We start from the raw sequence: 16,734 nt of genomic DNA on the forward strand, positions 1-16,734 counted from the left end.
AAATGAATAAAATTGCACGATTTAAAGAAAATAAAAAATCAAATAGGCCAAGCAGACGTGTCCTTATATATTTTGAACCGTTTCCCAAAATCACAGAAGATTATTTACATTTTTGAATTATAAACCCGCCGAATATAACAAATTTAATTAGTCTTGTGATATTTTGGTACATGTCCTTAATTATTTTAAAAACGATTTCTGTATACCTTCGAAACGTAATTCTTCAATACTCTGAGAGGAAAATCGGTACTTTCTTTATCCAAATGATCATTGACATCGCGTTTTTTTCTACCGGAGAGGACGCCTATAGGTAGAAGGACGGGATTTGTTGCTAAAGCTGCAGCAGCGCCGATCAAAGCTACACCCGCGAGGGCTTTTAAAGCAACAGCCTGAAATAATTAAAGCTCACTAGTTTTTATAATGTACTAGCATCATCATGTGGATTTTTATCATGCAGTTTCTCGGTTTGAGCTGCAAAATAATTTTGAATACAAAATAAAAATTTGGAATAACTATTTATTTTATTGGTTTATTTGTGCTTAAGGTTTTATCAATAAAATTTTCTTAAGAATTTTGTGGAAAATCGTAAACTTTTTGTTGACAAAGATTTTTATTTTAAATAAAAATACTTCCACTCATTCAAAAAGAAAAATTTTGAACAAAATAGTTGCATTCTCAACGAAAAAATATGCATGTTCAACCACCTGTGATTTTAACAACAAAATTAATATTTTCTGAAAGAGACATATTTTCAACAAAAAATTGAATATTGTAATTCAAAAATATGGATTTTCCACAAAAAGTTGATTTCGAGGTTAATTTTCAACTAAGTAGATGAATTTTCTACCAACAAGATTAATTTTCTACTATAAAAGACAAATATTTTCCAAAAGAGACGTATTTTCTATAAAAATTTAACTTTTACAGTCAAAAATATTAATGTCCGCGGAAAAGCTAATTTTCAACCAAATAATTGAAATTTTAACCAAATGAATGCATTTTCAACGAAAAACGGTGAGTTCTTAACTAAAAATGTAATAGTTATTATCCCATTCTAAAAAGATTTATATTACAAAAAATAGTTAAACTCATAAAAAAGGCAAGTTTTTAACAAAATAGTCGAATTATAAATCAGAAAAGATTCTTTTTCAACCAGTTCTATTTTTAACAACAACGAAAATACATATTTTCCGAAAGAGACGTATTTTATACATAAATTTTAATTTAAAAACTCGAAAATATGAATTTTCCTTAAAACAATTTTGTTGACCTAAAACATGCATTTTTTATCAAAAAGTCTAATTTTTTACCATAACAGACACATTTTAAACTAAAATTATAAATTTTCAATAAAGAAAATAATGTTTTAACAAAGTAATTAAAATTTTGACTGATTTGAATTCACCCAGAAAGACAAATTCTCAACCAAATAGTTGAAACCTCAGCAAAAAAAAATTTTCATTTTTAATTACACATTTGCAATTTTAATAAAAAAAATTAAATTTGGTACCAAAAGTGACAAATTTTCAACAAAATTGTTAAATTTTCAACCCAAAAAGATTTTTCTGTTTAAAAAAATAAATAAATAAAACTAATACCTTCTCATTATGATGAGAATTAAAAAATTGGGCAAATTATGATTTGAAAGAAAAAATAATTTTTAACTCAAAATAAAAATTTCGAATGTCTAATTATTTGAAAAATTTATTTCTCCATTTGCTTTAAAGTTACATAAATATAATTTTCCTAGGTTTCACGATAAAACTCAAAAATATTTTCGAAGATTTCAGATATGTCGAAAAAGTATCTCGAGAATTTATAAGAATTTTTATTTTAGAAAATTTTACTTAATGTTAGGAAAAATTTGATTAGTTAAATTTTTTTTAGAGGTTTTGACATTTGGAAATAATTTATGAATATTTGATAAATGTTCAGAAAACTTTGAAAAATTAAAAATATTTTCAATCTCTTCAAAATTCTAAAAATTCCTAAATATATTTTTAGCTAACTCCAATTATACCCAAAACTGTTTAAAAAAACACGGATTCATTTTTGACAATTTGAAAAATGTTTTATCAAGATTCATAATTTTTTTAATATTCTCTTAAAATTAATTTTGAAAAATAAAGAATTGCTTTAAATATTTCTAAAATATTATTTAAAAATCTTCAAAAATCGACATTTTTAAAAAGTTTGTTGAAACTTTTTACTATTTTTCTAAAAACTTCTCAACGTATTATAGAAGTAATCGAAATTCTCCTAAGATCTAAAAAAAATTCTGCAAAATTAAAACAGTTGCCTGAATATCTTAACATTTTTTTTGATAGTTTTTGTAAATGTTTTGAAATTTTTTGAAATCTGTTCAATTACCTATACAAATTCCTGAAAAGCTTCTAAATTTTTTGTTTGAAATATTCAAAAATGTACATTTTGTATTAAATAATATTATTTTTGTATCTTTTCAAAACTTCTAAATATCTCTTAAACTTAGCTGATTTTTTTCTAGAATTTTGTGATCTTGCAAATTAAAAAAATGTTGCTTTGAAATTTTCAACATCCTTTTTTGAAATTTCAGGATATTATTTGAAATATTTTCAAATGTTTACTTTAAATTAATTTTTCAAGCAAAATATTAATTTCTTCTAAAAATTTATCTTTTTTGCTTCAGAGTTAAACAAATTTGGTTAAAAATGTGACTGTTTTAATTGAAAAAATATATATTTTTAACATTTGATTATGATTATTTTGTTAAAATTTCCTCATTCTTGGTTTAAAATGATCTTTTTGGTTAAAAATTAAGCTGCCTTCTATAAAATTCGCCTTCTTAGTTAAAAATGCGTATCTATTTATTAAAAGTTCTACTAATTGTTTAGATGTTTCAAATATTAAAATGTTTGGTTGAAAATTGATCTTTCTTGCTTGTAAATATACATTTCTGTTAAAAATTCACCTGCTGTCTAAATTTTGTTTTGCTTGAAAACTTAACTACTTGCTAAAAAATTATTATTTTTGTTAAAAATTTGTCTCTTTTTGTTGAAAGTTCAACTATTTGATAAACATTCAATTATTTTGCTTAATTCATTTTTTTTCTTTTGAAAATTTAATTTCCTTCGAAAAAATTCGTCTTTCCAAAAACTGAAAAAATTGGTCAAGAATACAACAGTTATTTATATATAACTGTTTTAAAGATTTAATTTTGAAAGTCGAAAAACCAGAAGACTTACATTTTGGCTGCTTTAATTTGCCCTTTAGTCTTGATTACTTTAAATAAATAAATCTTCAGTTTTAACAGTTCGAACTTTTAAATTTCAATGACTGGGAAAAAGTTATCAAACCGAGAAAAGACCGGACAGTTTTCCGGCGATAAAAGTTGATACCCTGTAAATCTTTTTCTAATTTTTCAAATAGATTTCTTTGAAATCGCGTAAATCTACCTGTTGGGTAGCTAAATGATTAGTAGCAGGAACCGATCCCTCTCCAAATGCAGACTCTTGAGTACCAAATTCATGACCATCTCCGTAACCAGCTGAAGATCCATAATATCCTGGTCTTCCATATTCGGTTTCTCCGTAATTAACTCCACCATATTTATCACCCGTATTAGGGTATTTGTTACCCAACGCACTGAATTTGTTACCCAATGCGCTGAATTTATTACCAATTGCCCCAAATTTGTTCAAAATACTCGATCCACTCAATCCAGGAAACTTGTTGCCTACTCCAGATCCACCAAAATTCAAATTGGCTTTGTCGCCTCCTTGGTTGTAAATGTCGCTACCATAAGGGGGGCGTTGGTATCTGTAATTTATTTAGCTCTCAAAATTTCGTTTCATAAAGCCTAATTTTTCTGAATAATTAGGGTAATTACCGGCTTGAGTGAGTTACCTGTCTGAAGTGGTTTGACTTCCGGCGTAAGGTCTTTCGTAATTCCCGTGCCTTCCGCTATTATCTCCGGGTCCTGTGGGGTAACTCGAACTCTGCCATCCGTACCTTCTGTGATAATAAACTGTCAGTGTTGGGTACGTTACTTTTTTAATAACCCTTTATAGTTATTAGATAAAGTAACTTCATGTTACCTGACACGTTACTTTTTTTATTTAACTAATTTTATAATGTAAAAATTGAAATCTCTAAGATGACAATTCAAAGGAACTTAATTTAAAAAGAAATAGGCATTAGTTGAAGTAGGATTTTTCAGTCAAATTTTTAACCAAACAGTTGTATTTTCATTAAAAAAATATGAATTTTTTTTACCAGAAGAAATTAATTTTTAAGCCAAAATGACGAATTTTTAATTAAAATTTTCTTCTCAACTTTCTACTAAAGAAGTTAAATTTTTTTTAAATACATGAATTTTCAACCAAATAGTTCAATTTCTAGCCAAATATTTGTGTTTTTAACGAAGCAGATCAACTTTCAAATAAGTAGTTGAATTTTTAAATAGAAAGTACAAATTTTCAGAAAATAGCTGTATCCTCAAACAAGCCAAGTTAGTTTTCTACCACAATAGCTGAATTTTCAGCAACAACAAAGTGAGATATTTTTAACGAAAGTGATCAATTTAAAAACGAAAAAGCCGAATTTTGAGTCATAAAAGAAAGAAAATGTCCATTAAATTGTTAAAATTTCAAACCAAAAAGACGAATTTTCTATAAAACAGTTGTAATTTCAAACTAACATTTTAAACCGAATTTTTAACAAAAAAGTTACTTTGTAACAAAATAGAATAGTGGAATTTTTAACAAAATGCATGAATTTTCCACCAAAAAGATGAATATTCTCAACGAGAAATATAATGGTTGATATTATTTCAAGCAAAAAAGATTTTGAATAAAATCAAACACAGTTGAACTCAGCCAAAAAGGCGAGTTTTTAACAAAAAAGCTGAATCGTCAACCAAATAAGATTAGTATTTGACCAAAATAGTTAGATTTTCAACCAAAATAAATTATTATTTTTTTTAACAAAAGAGATAAATTTTGTAACCAAAAAGTCGAATTTGGAATAAGAAAGAAAATTTCCACTGAATTATTGATTTCTTTTTTTAAATCAAAAAGATGAATTTTCTACGAAACAGCTGGGTTTTCAAATTAAAAATATGAATTTTCAAAAAGCCAGTTACCTCTCAACTAAATGAAATAGTAGAATTTTTAACAAAATTCACGAATCTTTAATCAAAATAAATGAATTCGTACGAAAAATATCAACAAAGAAATAAATAAAAATATCAACCAAAAAAAGAAGGAACTTAAAAATAGTTGAATTTTCGACAAAAATAAACGAGATTCTTTTCACCAAATTAGATCAATTTTGAAACGGAAATACGAATTTTCAACGAAGAAAGAAAGAAAATATCCACTAAATTGTAAAATTTTTAAATCACAAAGATGGATTTTCTATAAAACAATTGCATTTTAGTTGCATTTTCAAACCGAACATATCGATTTTAAATAATTAAGTTACTTTTTCACCAACTAAAATAGTTGAATTTTTAACAAAATGAATAAATTTTCAACGAAAAATCTTATAGTTGATATTATTTCAAACCAAAAAGATTTTGATTAAAATCAAACACAGTTAAGTTCAGCAACAACGACTAAAACATAAAGAAATTAAAAAATTTTAACTCGTCAAACATAATAAATTAGACTTTTTTTAACAAAAAACATCAATTTTCAAATTAAAATTCAGAACAAAATAAATAAATTTGTAACCAAAATAGATAGATTCTCACGAAAAATATAATAGTTGATATTATTTCAACCAAAAAGATTCTGATTAAAATTAAACACAGTTGAATTCAGTAACAACAACTAAAAGATAAAGTAATTTAAAAAACGTTGAATTCGCAAACCTAATAAATTAGATTTTTTAAACAAAAAGCATCAATTTTCAAACGAAAATTCGGATTTTTAACCAAGAAAGAAATAAAGAAAATGTTAACTAAATTTTCAACTTTTTAAATCAGGAAGATAAATTTTCTAAAAAAACAGTTGCATTTTCAAACCGAAAATATGGATTTCAAATAAAAAGCCACTTTTTAACAAAATAAAATAGTTCAATTTTTAACGAAATAAATACACTTTCAACCAAAATAGATAAATTCTCACGAAAAATATAATAGTTGACATTATTTCAATAATTGGAAATTCAACTATTTGGTTGAAAGTTAACTCTCCTTTATTGAAAATTGAACTTTGAAAATAAAAATGGGTCTTTTTGCGTTAAAGATTTGATTATTTTGGTGTAAAATTTAACTATTTGTTTAAACTTCGTTATTTTTATTTTGTTGTTGGTGCAAAATTTATATTTTTGGGCCTTTTTGGCTTGGAAATTCAACAAATCGGATGAAACATTTTTTACATATTGATATTAGACTGAGAGTACTTTTAATTAAATCCTTCAGACATTATTTGTTTTATTTGAGAACATTCATATAATTTAAAGATTAAATTAAATTACATTTTTGGTTCAGAGTTCATCTCTTTTGGTTAATAATATTCCAGTACTTGCTTAAAAATATAATTATTTTCTTAGTAATTAAATTATTTTGTTAAAAATTTAATTATTTTGTCGAAAATGCAACAATTATATTAAAGAGTCATATTTTTGCGCCAAGAATACAACTGCTTAGTTTAAATTTAAACTACTTCAGTTGAAAATGTAACTATTTTGCGAAAAAGTATTTTTTAGTTAAGCATTAATTTTCTTCACTGAAAATGTATAGATTCTATTTTTGGTTGAAAATTAATTTTTCTTTGGCGGAAAATTTATGCCTTTTGTTAAGAAATTTTCTTTTCTGATAAGAAGTTAATCTTCTTGGTTGAAAATTTATACTTTTTGGTTCAAAACGCAACTGCTTGGTTGACAATTGATACTTTAAATTGAAAATTGATCTTCTCTGATGTAAAATTTATTTATTTTTTGGTAATTGATTTAAAATGAAAATATTTTTTTGTTTCAATATTAACTATTCCATGTTTTTTTGATGATTCTTTTTTTCAGTTGAAAAATCAGCTATTTGGTATAAAGCTGAACTACTTTGTAAAAAATGAATTTTCTTGTTGTTAGTTAAAACTTCAATTAATTGTGCGTAAATTAAGTTTTTTTGTTAAAACCCATTTATTCTTAGGCTGAAAATACAGCTGTTTTGTATAGGAAATTTGTCTTTTATATTTGAAAACTGACTAATTTGGTAGAACATAACAATTGTGTTAAAAATTCACATTTTTGGTAGAACATTTTTCTTTCACTGTTTATAATTTAAAAATTCACCTATTTGGTACAAAATTAATGTATTATGATGAAAATTCGTTAGTTTGGCTAGAAAATTAAGCTTGTTTGTTAAAAAATTTGTTATTTTGTCTTATGATTTAACTGCTTGGTTAAAAATTTATCTGTTCTGATTGAGGATTCAAATATTTTGTTACAAATTAATCTTTTTCTTCAAACTGAACTGGTTGATGATTCGCTTTTTTGTTGTTAAATATTTTTTTGTAAATAAAAATGTACCTGTTGCACGCCTGCTTAAAAAAAATATTTTTGTTTAGTTGAAAATTTAATTACTTTGTTGGAAATTCATGTGTTTTGTTAGAACTTCGTTTATTTGAATAGAAAATTGATATTGTTTGTTAAAAATTAATATTTTTTAGTTAAAAATTCAACCAGCTTGTTAAAATGAATCTTTTTTGGCAATAATTCAACTGATTAGTTGAAAGTCGAACTAATTTTTAAACATTATAATTTTAGTTAAAAATCCATTCCTTCGGTTGGAAATTGAATTAATTTTCGAGAAATTAATTTTTTGTTGTTCGAGCATTAAACTTTTATACTGAAAATATAAATATTCGACTTTTGGTTAAAAAATTGAAATTTTGATTTGAAACGTAATCTATTTTTGTTGACACTTTATATATTTTGTTAAAAATTAGTTTTTAGTTTGGTAGGAAGTTTTCTTATTGGTCTAAATTTATTGTCAGCTATTTCTATTCTCAGCTATTTTTAGAAATTTTAAATAATTTTTTCAAATTAAAATATTAACTATTATTACATGTTTATATGGGAATTCATTTTTTTTGTACAAAAATCGAATACTTGGCTTGAAGCTAAACCATTTTGGAAAAAATTCATTTTTGTTTTAAGATTCATCATCTTAGTTAAAAATTCAACTATTTATTCATCATTTGACTTTTTTGTTGATGATTCAGCTTTTTTGCAGAAAATTCGTCTTTTTGGCTTAAAAATTTAATAATTTGGTAAAAAATTAACTTTTTTGTTGAAAATTCATATTTTCAGTTGCAAATTTTCGTTTGTTTTTTGAAAATTTATCATTTTTGTTAATCATTTAAATATTTGGTTAAAAATTCATCTATTATGGTTGATGTTTCAAATATATTGTTGTAAACTCATTTTTCTGGCTGAACATTAGTTTGTTAAAATGAAATTTTAACGATTTCATATTTTGTTAAAAATGTATCTGCTTAAAAGTCAACTGTTTTCTAAAACTAGCTTAAAAACTCAATTGTTTTGTTTAAAATTGTGAAGAAAAATGGGTAGAAAATTAATCTTGTTCTTTGCAAATGCATCTACTTATGTTGAAAATTCCTCTTTACTCGTCGAACTCAACTGGTTGATAATTTGTTCTTTTTGTTCTTGAAAATTATGTTTTCAATTCAAAACTAAACCGTTCCATTTTTGGTTGAAAATTAATAATTTTTAGTTAAAAATTTAACTATTTCACAAAAATTTCATCTATTTTGTTGAAAATTGATGTTTTTATAGAAAATTCATCTTCTTTGTTAAATATTTAACTTTGCAGGTTAAAAACTTAAGATTTGGAAAAATTAACTGTTTTGTTGAAAGTTTAATTATTTTGTTAAAAATTCAATTCTTTTTTTAAAGTTATCTCTTATGGTTGCAAAAAATATGTTGGTAAATTTACAAAATTCTTTTAATTAAATGGTAGAGGGGATAATTCAATTATAAATAATATATTCGATTCGCTAAATAATTATTAATAATTAGAAATAATTTTTAAAAATAATTTTACAAATCTTACCTTTCATCTTGATAATGTCCATATCGTTGATTCTTGTCCCGTTCATTATCTGAATTAATTTTCCAGGTATTGGATTCAGATCTGGACAAGACGTTGCCGAGATTTTGACTACAGCAACTGGGACTTGCAAGTAAAGAACTTTATTAAAATTTTCTTAAATTAAAAAGGCTTATAAATAATTAGAGAGCAGATTAGATAATTAAAAGCGTTTGAAATTTAAGAAAAATGTATGAAATAATTTTGAATTTTAAAAGTTCCAATTCTCAATATTTTGGACAGATAAAATTTTGAATAAGGACAATATTTCGAATTGAATAAAAATGAATTGAACTCGTATCATTTAAAAATCTGAATTTTCATGCTAAATTCAAAAATTTTAACTTTTCGCTATGACAAGTTTAAATCAAAACGATTAACTTTACTTAATGTAATAGAAAATGGTAAAAGTTGGAACCCAAAAAAAAGTTTTAAACGGTAAAATAAAAGTAAATTTATTTGTTGGTTTTAGACAAATTTGTTTAATCAGTTTTCATCTTAAATCATAATTCTTGTATTTTATTAAAAATGTATATTTGTAGAATTTGTATAGCTTTCAATTTGAAATACTTGATTTAGTTTCAATTTCAAATTGTCAAATTTCAATCGTTTTTAATTTAAATTTATTACAATTCAAAATTTTTTACTTCTAAATTTTTTAATCTTAAATGCCTCGAACTCATAATAATACAATGTTCATTCCTCTGAATTTTAAATGATCCATTTTTTAAAATTATAACTGGAAAATATTCCATTCTTAAGATTTTGCATATGGGCGCTTTTGAAATTTTAACCTGAAATAATTTAGTTTTGAGATTCTGCAATTCAAAATAAAAATTTTCAATCCTCAACGCCTTGAATTATAAATAAGACAATTTCAACTTTTTCCTAAAGATATTGTCCAAATTTATGAATTTTATTTTGAAAGGTTTGAATTTTAAAAGCTTCCGTTTAACAATTTTTTAAATTAAAAATCATTAAATGTTAAACTCTTTTATTCAGAAATGATAAAAATACAATTCCTTTTCACTTCATTAGAAATATTGTCCCTCTGTCAAAAATTGACATATTTAAAATATTTTGAAATGGAGCGTTTTGAACTCAAAATCATTTTATATATTTTTCTTAAATTTTAAATGGTTTTATTTCAATTCAAATATGAATGAAAATTTTTTTAATTTCGATGCTTTTCATAATGAAAAATCGTGAGGTACAATTTCTGAAAAAGTACTTATAACATTTAGAATAAAATAAAATGGAATTTAACTTGCAACATTTCTAAACAAAAGCGTTTGAATAAAATATAAAAAATAATTAATCAATTGATAATAATAATGATTTAATAATAATAATTTATTAATAAAATAAAATTAAAATAAATCAGATCCTCTCAAAATGGAAAAATTTCAGATAAAATTTTTTTGTAATTCACATTTTCATTAGAAAATATTCGAATTTGTACTATTTCGAATTCAAAGCGTTTACAATGAAACAACTATTTTATTTCGAATTGAGGAATCTTGAAATTTAATGACTTCAGATTAAAATTTAGAAAAAAAAACATACAAAAGTTCAAAATTCAAGATTTTCAGATTAAATTTGCGAAAATTTGATAAATGAAAATTCTATATGATTAAAATTGTATTATTTCTAATTAAAATGTTCAAAGAAAATTTCCAATTGGAAGCGGTTCAAGCGTAAGGATTTGAAATTGAAAACTAAATTGAACATTCCAAAGTCAATGTTTCTGATATTATAGAATATTAATTTATTATCATAATGTTCTCATTTTTAAATCTTGAACTTGAGAAAAACATTGTCTTAATTTTGTATTGTTTTTAATTTATCCTGAAGAAATTTAATTCAAAATTATTTAATTAAAAACAATTTAAAACTGAAAACTGTACAACTACCAAGTATTTCAATTTGAATTTTCAACGATATCGAAGAATTTAAAAAATGTAGTAATTTTTGTACTTTTAACATTGAAATCAAAAGACTTAGAACATTTAAATCTAAAATTATTAAATTTAAAACTGATCAATCAATGGAAACAACAAAATTATTTATTGCTTTTTAATAATATTTAATTTTCTAAGAATACTTATAAATGTATGAACAAAATTAAGTTTTTTAATCAATTTTATTTTGTTTAAATATTTTGCTTTTGTCGTTTTTCTAAAAATTAAAATATTTTTAGGAACTACTTTCTTTTTAAGAAGACTCTTAAATTTTTACGTATATTAAAATTCTTTAAGAAATTTATGTTATTTGACTGATTATATGTGTTTTTTATTTGTAGAGATAACATAATGTGTTTCTTCTTTCAACTTTTCCACAGGATTACTTGGTATGAGTTACCGGTTTTTAGGCAGGGACGCTCGAAATAAACTTTTAACATAATATTAAATTATTTAATAAATTTGGAAGTATTATTAGAAAACAAACTAGTACCAAAAAATATTGCAACCTTTTGAAAAATTGCAACAATAAAGTTCTTAAGCAAACTAAAATTGCTTAGACAATTTAAGTTTTCAGCATTTACGAGTATTCTCAAAAAAGAAATTGTTACTTAAAAATATTAAAATCTGTTGAAAAATTGGTGAGATGAAGCGTTTCTTCTGCTTTCTTTTATGATAAAAAATATATTTAAACAAGCAAGTATTACGTAAATAATCGTATTATAATCCAAATAAATTATTTTATTGTTATAATTGAATCAAGAACTCATAACGTTTAAGACATACGTTTATTTCGCGACTTATCCCAAAAACGCAAATGTTTAAATAAATAAAAATGGTTTAAACAAGACTAAGGGGGGGGGGGGAATTCTAGAAGAGAAGCTATACAAAAATTCGCAAGACCTCTTCGACCCAGGTCACTGATAAATCTCTCTAGCAATTACTCTAGGCGAAGAGTTACACACAGTCATGTATAATAATTAAAATTTAATTATAAAATATGTAGCAACATATCTTTATTATCGATAGGCTGCAGAGTAGAAGTTCTCGTATTTTTCTGATTTCTCGATTCACTTTCCGGCTCCTCATCCACCCTGACCTGAAGTGGTTTCGCGGTCACCTTAATTTGATCCGTGTCTCGAACTGAAATTTTATCTTCGATGGTCGAGGAAGCAGAATGAGTATTAGAATCAAATTTGTCTTCCTGAGACCAGGCTCTACAAGTCGCACCAATCGAGACGATTATTACAAAAATCAAACAATTTCGATTCATTTTTAAAATTTAATAATTGTCCCTTTTATGTAGTCATTTGTGAAGAATTTTTGATTTTAATAATTAATTACATAAATAAAATACTATTTTAGCAGGTTTAATAAAAATATTTCACTATTAAATACTATTTTACAGACACTTCAAAAAACTTTCGATTTATTTAAGTCATTTGGATAACAATGTTACACCCGACGAATATGAGACTTATAGTCTCTGTAATTTGAAGTTTCCCTTTTTATACATGTGGTCACACATGAGGTCCTGTCACATTATTACTTCACAGGGACGCATTGTAAATTATGGGACAACAATAGGAAGCCAGTTCTTGACCAATCTTAAAAGCAGATCTAGAGGAACTCAAAGGAAAAGTGGAAATTGCTACATTACATATATTGTATTCAATTTTTCATTCTTATAATAATTCTACAAATCATGAGTTGAAAAATTTAATTATGTTTTCATTTATAGATTATTAAATTTAGAATCTCTTAAATACGATGAATTTAAATTTAAAATCGTCCGAACTGAATAATTTTCATTTTTAATCTTCAAAATTGAGCTATTTCGAAAAAATAATAATTTACTATTGTACAATTTTTTCTTTTTTATTTGAAAATGCATCTCCTTTGTTTAAAATTCATGTATTTTCTTGAAAATTCAACTTTTTGATTAATAGTTGAACTATTTTCTTAAAAATGCATTACTTTTTCGAATATTCATAATTTTAGTTGAAAATTCACCTCTTTTGGTTAAAAATCCTACTATTTGGTTGAAAATTTAATTATATGGTCGAACATGAAACTATTGTGTTGAAAATTCACTCTTTGGTTGACCATTTAAATTCTTTCTTTACAATTATTTACTTTTTTAAAGATTAATCATTTTAGTTTAAACTTCATTTCTTTTGATTCAAAATTCTACTATTTAGTTGAAAATTTATTTATTTGGTTGAAAATGCAGATATTTGGTAAAAATAAGCTTTTTTCATTCAAAATTCAACTGCTTAGTTCAAATTTAAACTTATTAAAAGAAAAGTTTTGTTATATATTCTACTATTTGGTTAAAAATTTAATTTTTGTATTGAAAGTGCAATGATTTTGTAAAAAATGCATCTTTTTGATAAAAATTTAACTGCGTAGTTGAAATCTAAGCTTATTAAAACAATTTTTTTTCATTGAAGATTCTATCGTTTGATTGAAAATTTAAGTATTTCATTGAAAATACAACCATTTTGTAAAAACGCATCTTTTTTGGGTCAACATTCAACTGTTTAGTTGAAAGTTGAACTTATTTTTTGAAAATTTATTTTGTTATTAAAAATTTGTATCTTTTTCGTGAATTTTTAACGATAGTGAAACTCTGATATAGGGCTCCCTGATATAGTTCCTCCGCGAATTGATGACGCGGCAGAGGTTGGAGTAAAAGGAGTTGCGCGGGGTGTGCGGTGGCCACTCAGTCGTGACCAAACAAAAGCAGACAAAACCGGCCCGGTATCAAAGTCTCACTGTATTTTGTTCAAAATGCAACTATTTGATTGAACATTCATTTGTTTTGGGTGTGGATTTAACTATTTTGATAGAAATCCGTCCCTTTTGGTCGAATTCAACGGTTTTTTTCTTCAAAATTAAAATGTGTTGCTGTTAATGAAATATTAAATATAACATGTTTTTTGGAGAATTTATTTATTTTTGGTGTAAAAATAAAGCACTTGGGTTAAAATTGATTTACTTGGTAAAACCTGCATTTTTTTCTTGTTTAAAATGTATCAATTCAGTAGGATGTTCAACTATGTATTAGGTTAAAAATGTTAATATTTGGTGTAAAATTAAGTTTCCCGTTGAAAATTCATACGTTTCGTTGCAAATTTTTTCTTCATAACTTAAAAATTCCCTGATTTGGTAGAAATCCATGTATTTTGTTGAAAATTCCTCTTTTGGCGGAAATTTCTCTTTGTAGGTTTAAAATTTAGATAGTCTCACCAAATAGTCTCTACAAAATTGGCTCTACCAAAGAACCTCAACCGCCTCTAATAAAGACCCTCCGATAAAGAGCCTCTAATACCCTCTAACAAAGAGTCTCTACCAAAGAGCAACTATCGAAGAGCCTCTACCAAAGACCCTCTACCCAAGTACATCTTCCAAAGAACCTTTTAAAAATCTCTAGCAAGAAGTTTATAAAAAAAGGCTCCATGAAAGAGCCTTTACCAAAGAGCCTCTAATAGTTTCTAACAATGAGTTCCACCAAAGAGCCTCTAACAAAGTCCTTCTAGCAAAGAGCATCTACCGAAGAACCTCTACCAAAAACCCTCTCCCAAGGTACCTCTACCAAAGAACCTTTTAAAAATCTCTAGCAAGAAGTGTCTAAAAAAAGCCTCTACGAAAGAGCCTTTACCACAGAGCCTCTGATAGCCTCTAACAAAGAGCCTCCACCAAAGAGCCTCTAACAAAGTCCTTCTACCGAAGAGCATCTACCGAAGAGCCTCTACCAAAGACCCTCTACCAAAGACCCTCTACCAAAGTACCTTTTCAAACTCTCTAATAAGAAGTGCCTAAAAAAGCCTCTATCAAAGAGCCTTTACCAAAGAGCTTCTACCAAATAGCCTCTACCAAAGAGCCTCTTCGAAAAGATCTTCTAACAGTCTCTACCAAGGAGCCTCTAGCAAAGAGCTTCCACAAAAGAGGCTCTACTGAAGCTTCTATCAAAGAAGCTCTACCAAAGATAATCTACCAAAGAGTCTCTACCAAAGAACCTCTAACAGCCTCTATCAACGAGCCTCTGCCGAAGAGATTCTACTAAAGATCTTCTAGAAAATAGCCTTTTCAAAAGAGCTTCTACAAAAGAGCCTCTACAAAAGAGCCTCTACCAAAGAGACTCTACAAAAGAGCCTGTGCCAAAGAGCTTCTAACAGTCTACCAAAGACCCTGCACCAAAGAGCCTCTATCAGCCTCTACCTAGAAACCTCTACCAAAGATCCTCTTGAAAACAGACTTTACGTGTAGCTATCTACCAACTACGGAAAAAATAATTACTGTAATTATTATTATTATTTTTATATCGTAATCCTAATTAGAATTTTTGTAATTGGAACGAGCGATTCTGAAATATCTGCATGCGAATTACAAGTGCCAATAAATCCGTTGATTTGAAAGTGTGATGAATTTATATATAATATATATATATATATATAGTGTTGCAAATGAATACAGTGCCAATTTATATGGCATATAGCGTGACTATGAAAGCAAGCACGCTTTATTTGTGACACTTTTGTTTTCACCTAGGTTCATCATTTTGTCATACTTGACGAACTCAGGGACGCACTTTTTTGCCTTGCTTTGCGAATTTGTAATCTACATACATAGTGGTTGAATAATTTTTAGAAAATCATTTTATTACTTAAAATTTCTGCCTTGTGAACGATGCATAATTATGGAAAACAATACATTTACAACAAAAAAATTCTTAAGAAAATAGATGAATTAAAAAAGAAATAAAAAAGTTTTTAGTTCTGTATGTTCATAAAATAACTTTCAACCATGCAGTTAAATTATTAAACGCAACAAGATGAATTTTTAATGAAAAATGCAGTAGTTGAGTTTTCAGCAAACCAGTTCAATCTTCAAGTCATAAAATGAATTTTAAACAAAGTAGTTCATCTTTCAGCGAAATAATTTATATTTCAAGCTTTAAGATTAATTTTCTACCAAAAAAGATGAAATTAAAATAAAAAATGGAATATTAAAGTTTTCGAATACAAAAATTAATTTTCAGCCAAATAGATGGATTTTTAAGCTAGAAGATTACATTTTGACAAAAAAAAGACGAATTTTTAACAAAATACATGAATTTTGAACTTATTAGTTAAATTTTAAACAAAATAGTCCAGTTTGCAATCAACAGTATGAATTCTAAAGCACGTATCTCAGTTTTTTATAGAGAAGAAGAAATTTCGACAAAATTCATTCACCTTTATCTGAGAAAGAGAACTTTTCACCGGAAATGGAATAGTTAAATTTTCAGTTGAAAAAATTAACTTCCAAATCAACAGAAAATAACTTTTTAGTCAAACTATTAAATTTCCTACAAAGTAAGTTAATTTCTTAACAGATAGTTGAATATTCATCTAAAAACCTGCAATTTCGATGAAGAAGTAAAATTTTTTACCCAGAAATATGAATTTTTAACCAAATAGATGAATTCTTAACTAAATAGTCGGATGGCCTACTAAAAAGATTAATTTTCTACCGAAAAAGACGAATTTTCAACAATATGTATGAAAGTTCAACCAAATAGATAAATTTTCGAATAAAAAAATTAATTTTAAACAAAAAATGAAATAATTAAATTTTAAATCGAAAGAAATACTCCTTCTAAATAAACCAAGATTATTCCACAAAAGAAAGACA

The 16,734-nt window shown here is 25.6% G+C and overlaps 1 protein-coding gene and 1 long non-coding RNA gene across 2 annotated transcripts in view; one reads left to right on the forward strand and one right to left on the reverse strand.

The window, feature by feature from the left end:
• LOC117167403 overlaps positions 1 to 12,465 on the reverse strand; it is a 16,601-nt gene extending 4,136 nt beyond the window's left edge. The window contains exons 1-5 of the mRNA XM_033352303.1: positions 12,070 to 12,465; positions 9,059 to 9,182; positions 3,886 to 3,993; positions 3,435 to 3,798; positions 207 to 389 (exon numbers count right to left, since the gene is read on the reverse strand). Coding sequence (XP_033208194.1) covers positions 207 to 389; positions 3,435 to 3,798; positions 3,886 to 3,993; positions 9,059 to 9,182; positions 12,070 to 12,328 — 1,038 coding nt within the window. The 5' untranslated portion in view covers positions 12,329 to 12,465. The remainder of the gene's footprint in view (positions 1 to 206; positions 390 to 3,434; positions 3,799 to 3,885; positions 3,994 to 9,058; positions 9,183 to 12,069) is intronic.
• Positions 1 to 16,734, forward strand: part of LOC117167404 — a 26,509-nt gene that overhangs the window by 9,134 nt on the left and 641 nt on the right. The window contains exon 2 of the long non-coding RNA XR_004466391.1: positions 9,125 to 9,188. This is a non-coding gene — a long non-coding RNA (uncharacterized LOC117167404). The remainder of the gene's footprint in view (positions 1 to 9,124; positions 9,189 to 16,734) is intronic.

The sequence above is a fragment of the Belonocnema kinseyi genome, chromosome 2 (genome assembly GCF_010883055.1).
Source record: "Belonocnema kinseyi isolate 2016_QV_RU_SX_M_011 chromosome 2, B_treatae_v1, whole genome shotgun sequence".
Classification (NCBI taxonomy): Eukaryota; Metazoa; Arthropoda; class Insecta; order Hymenoptera; family Cynipidae; genus Belonocnema; species Belonocnema kinseyi.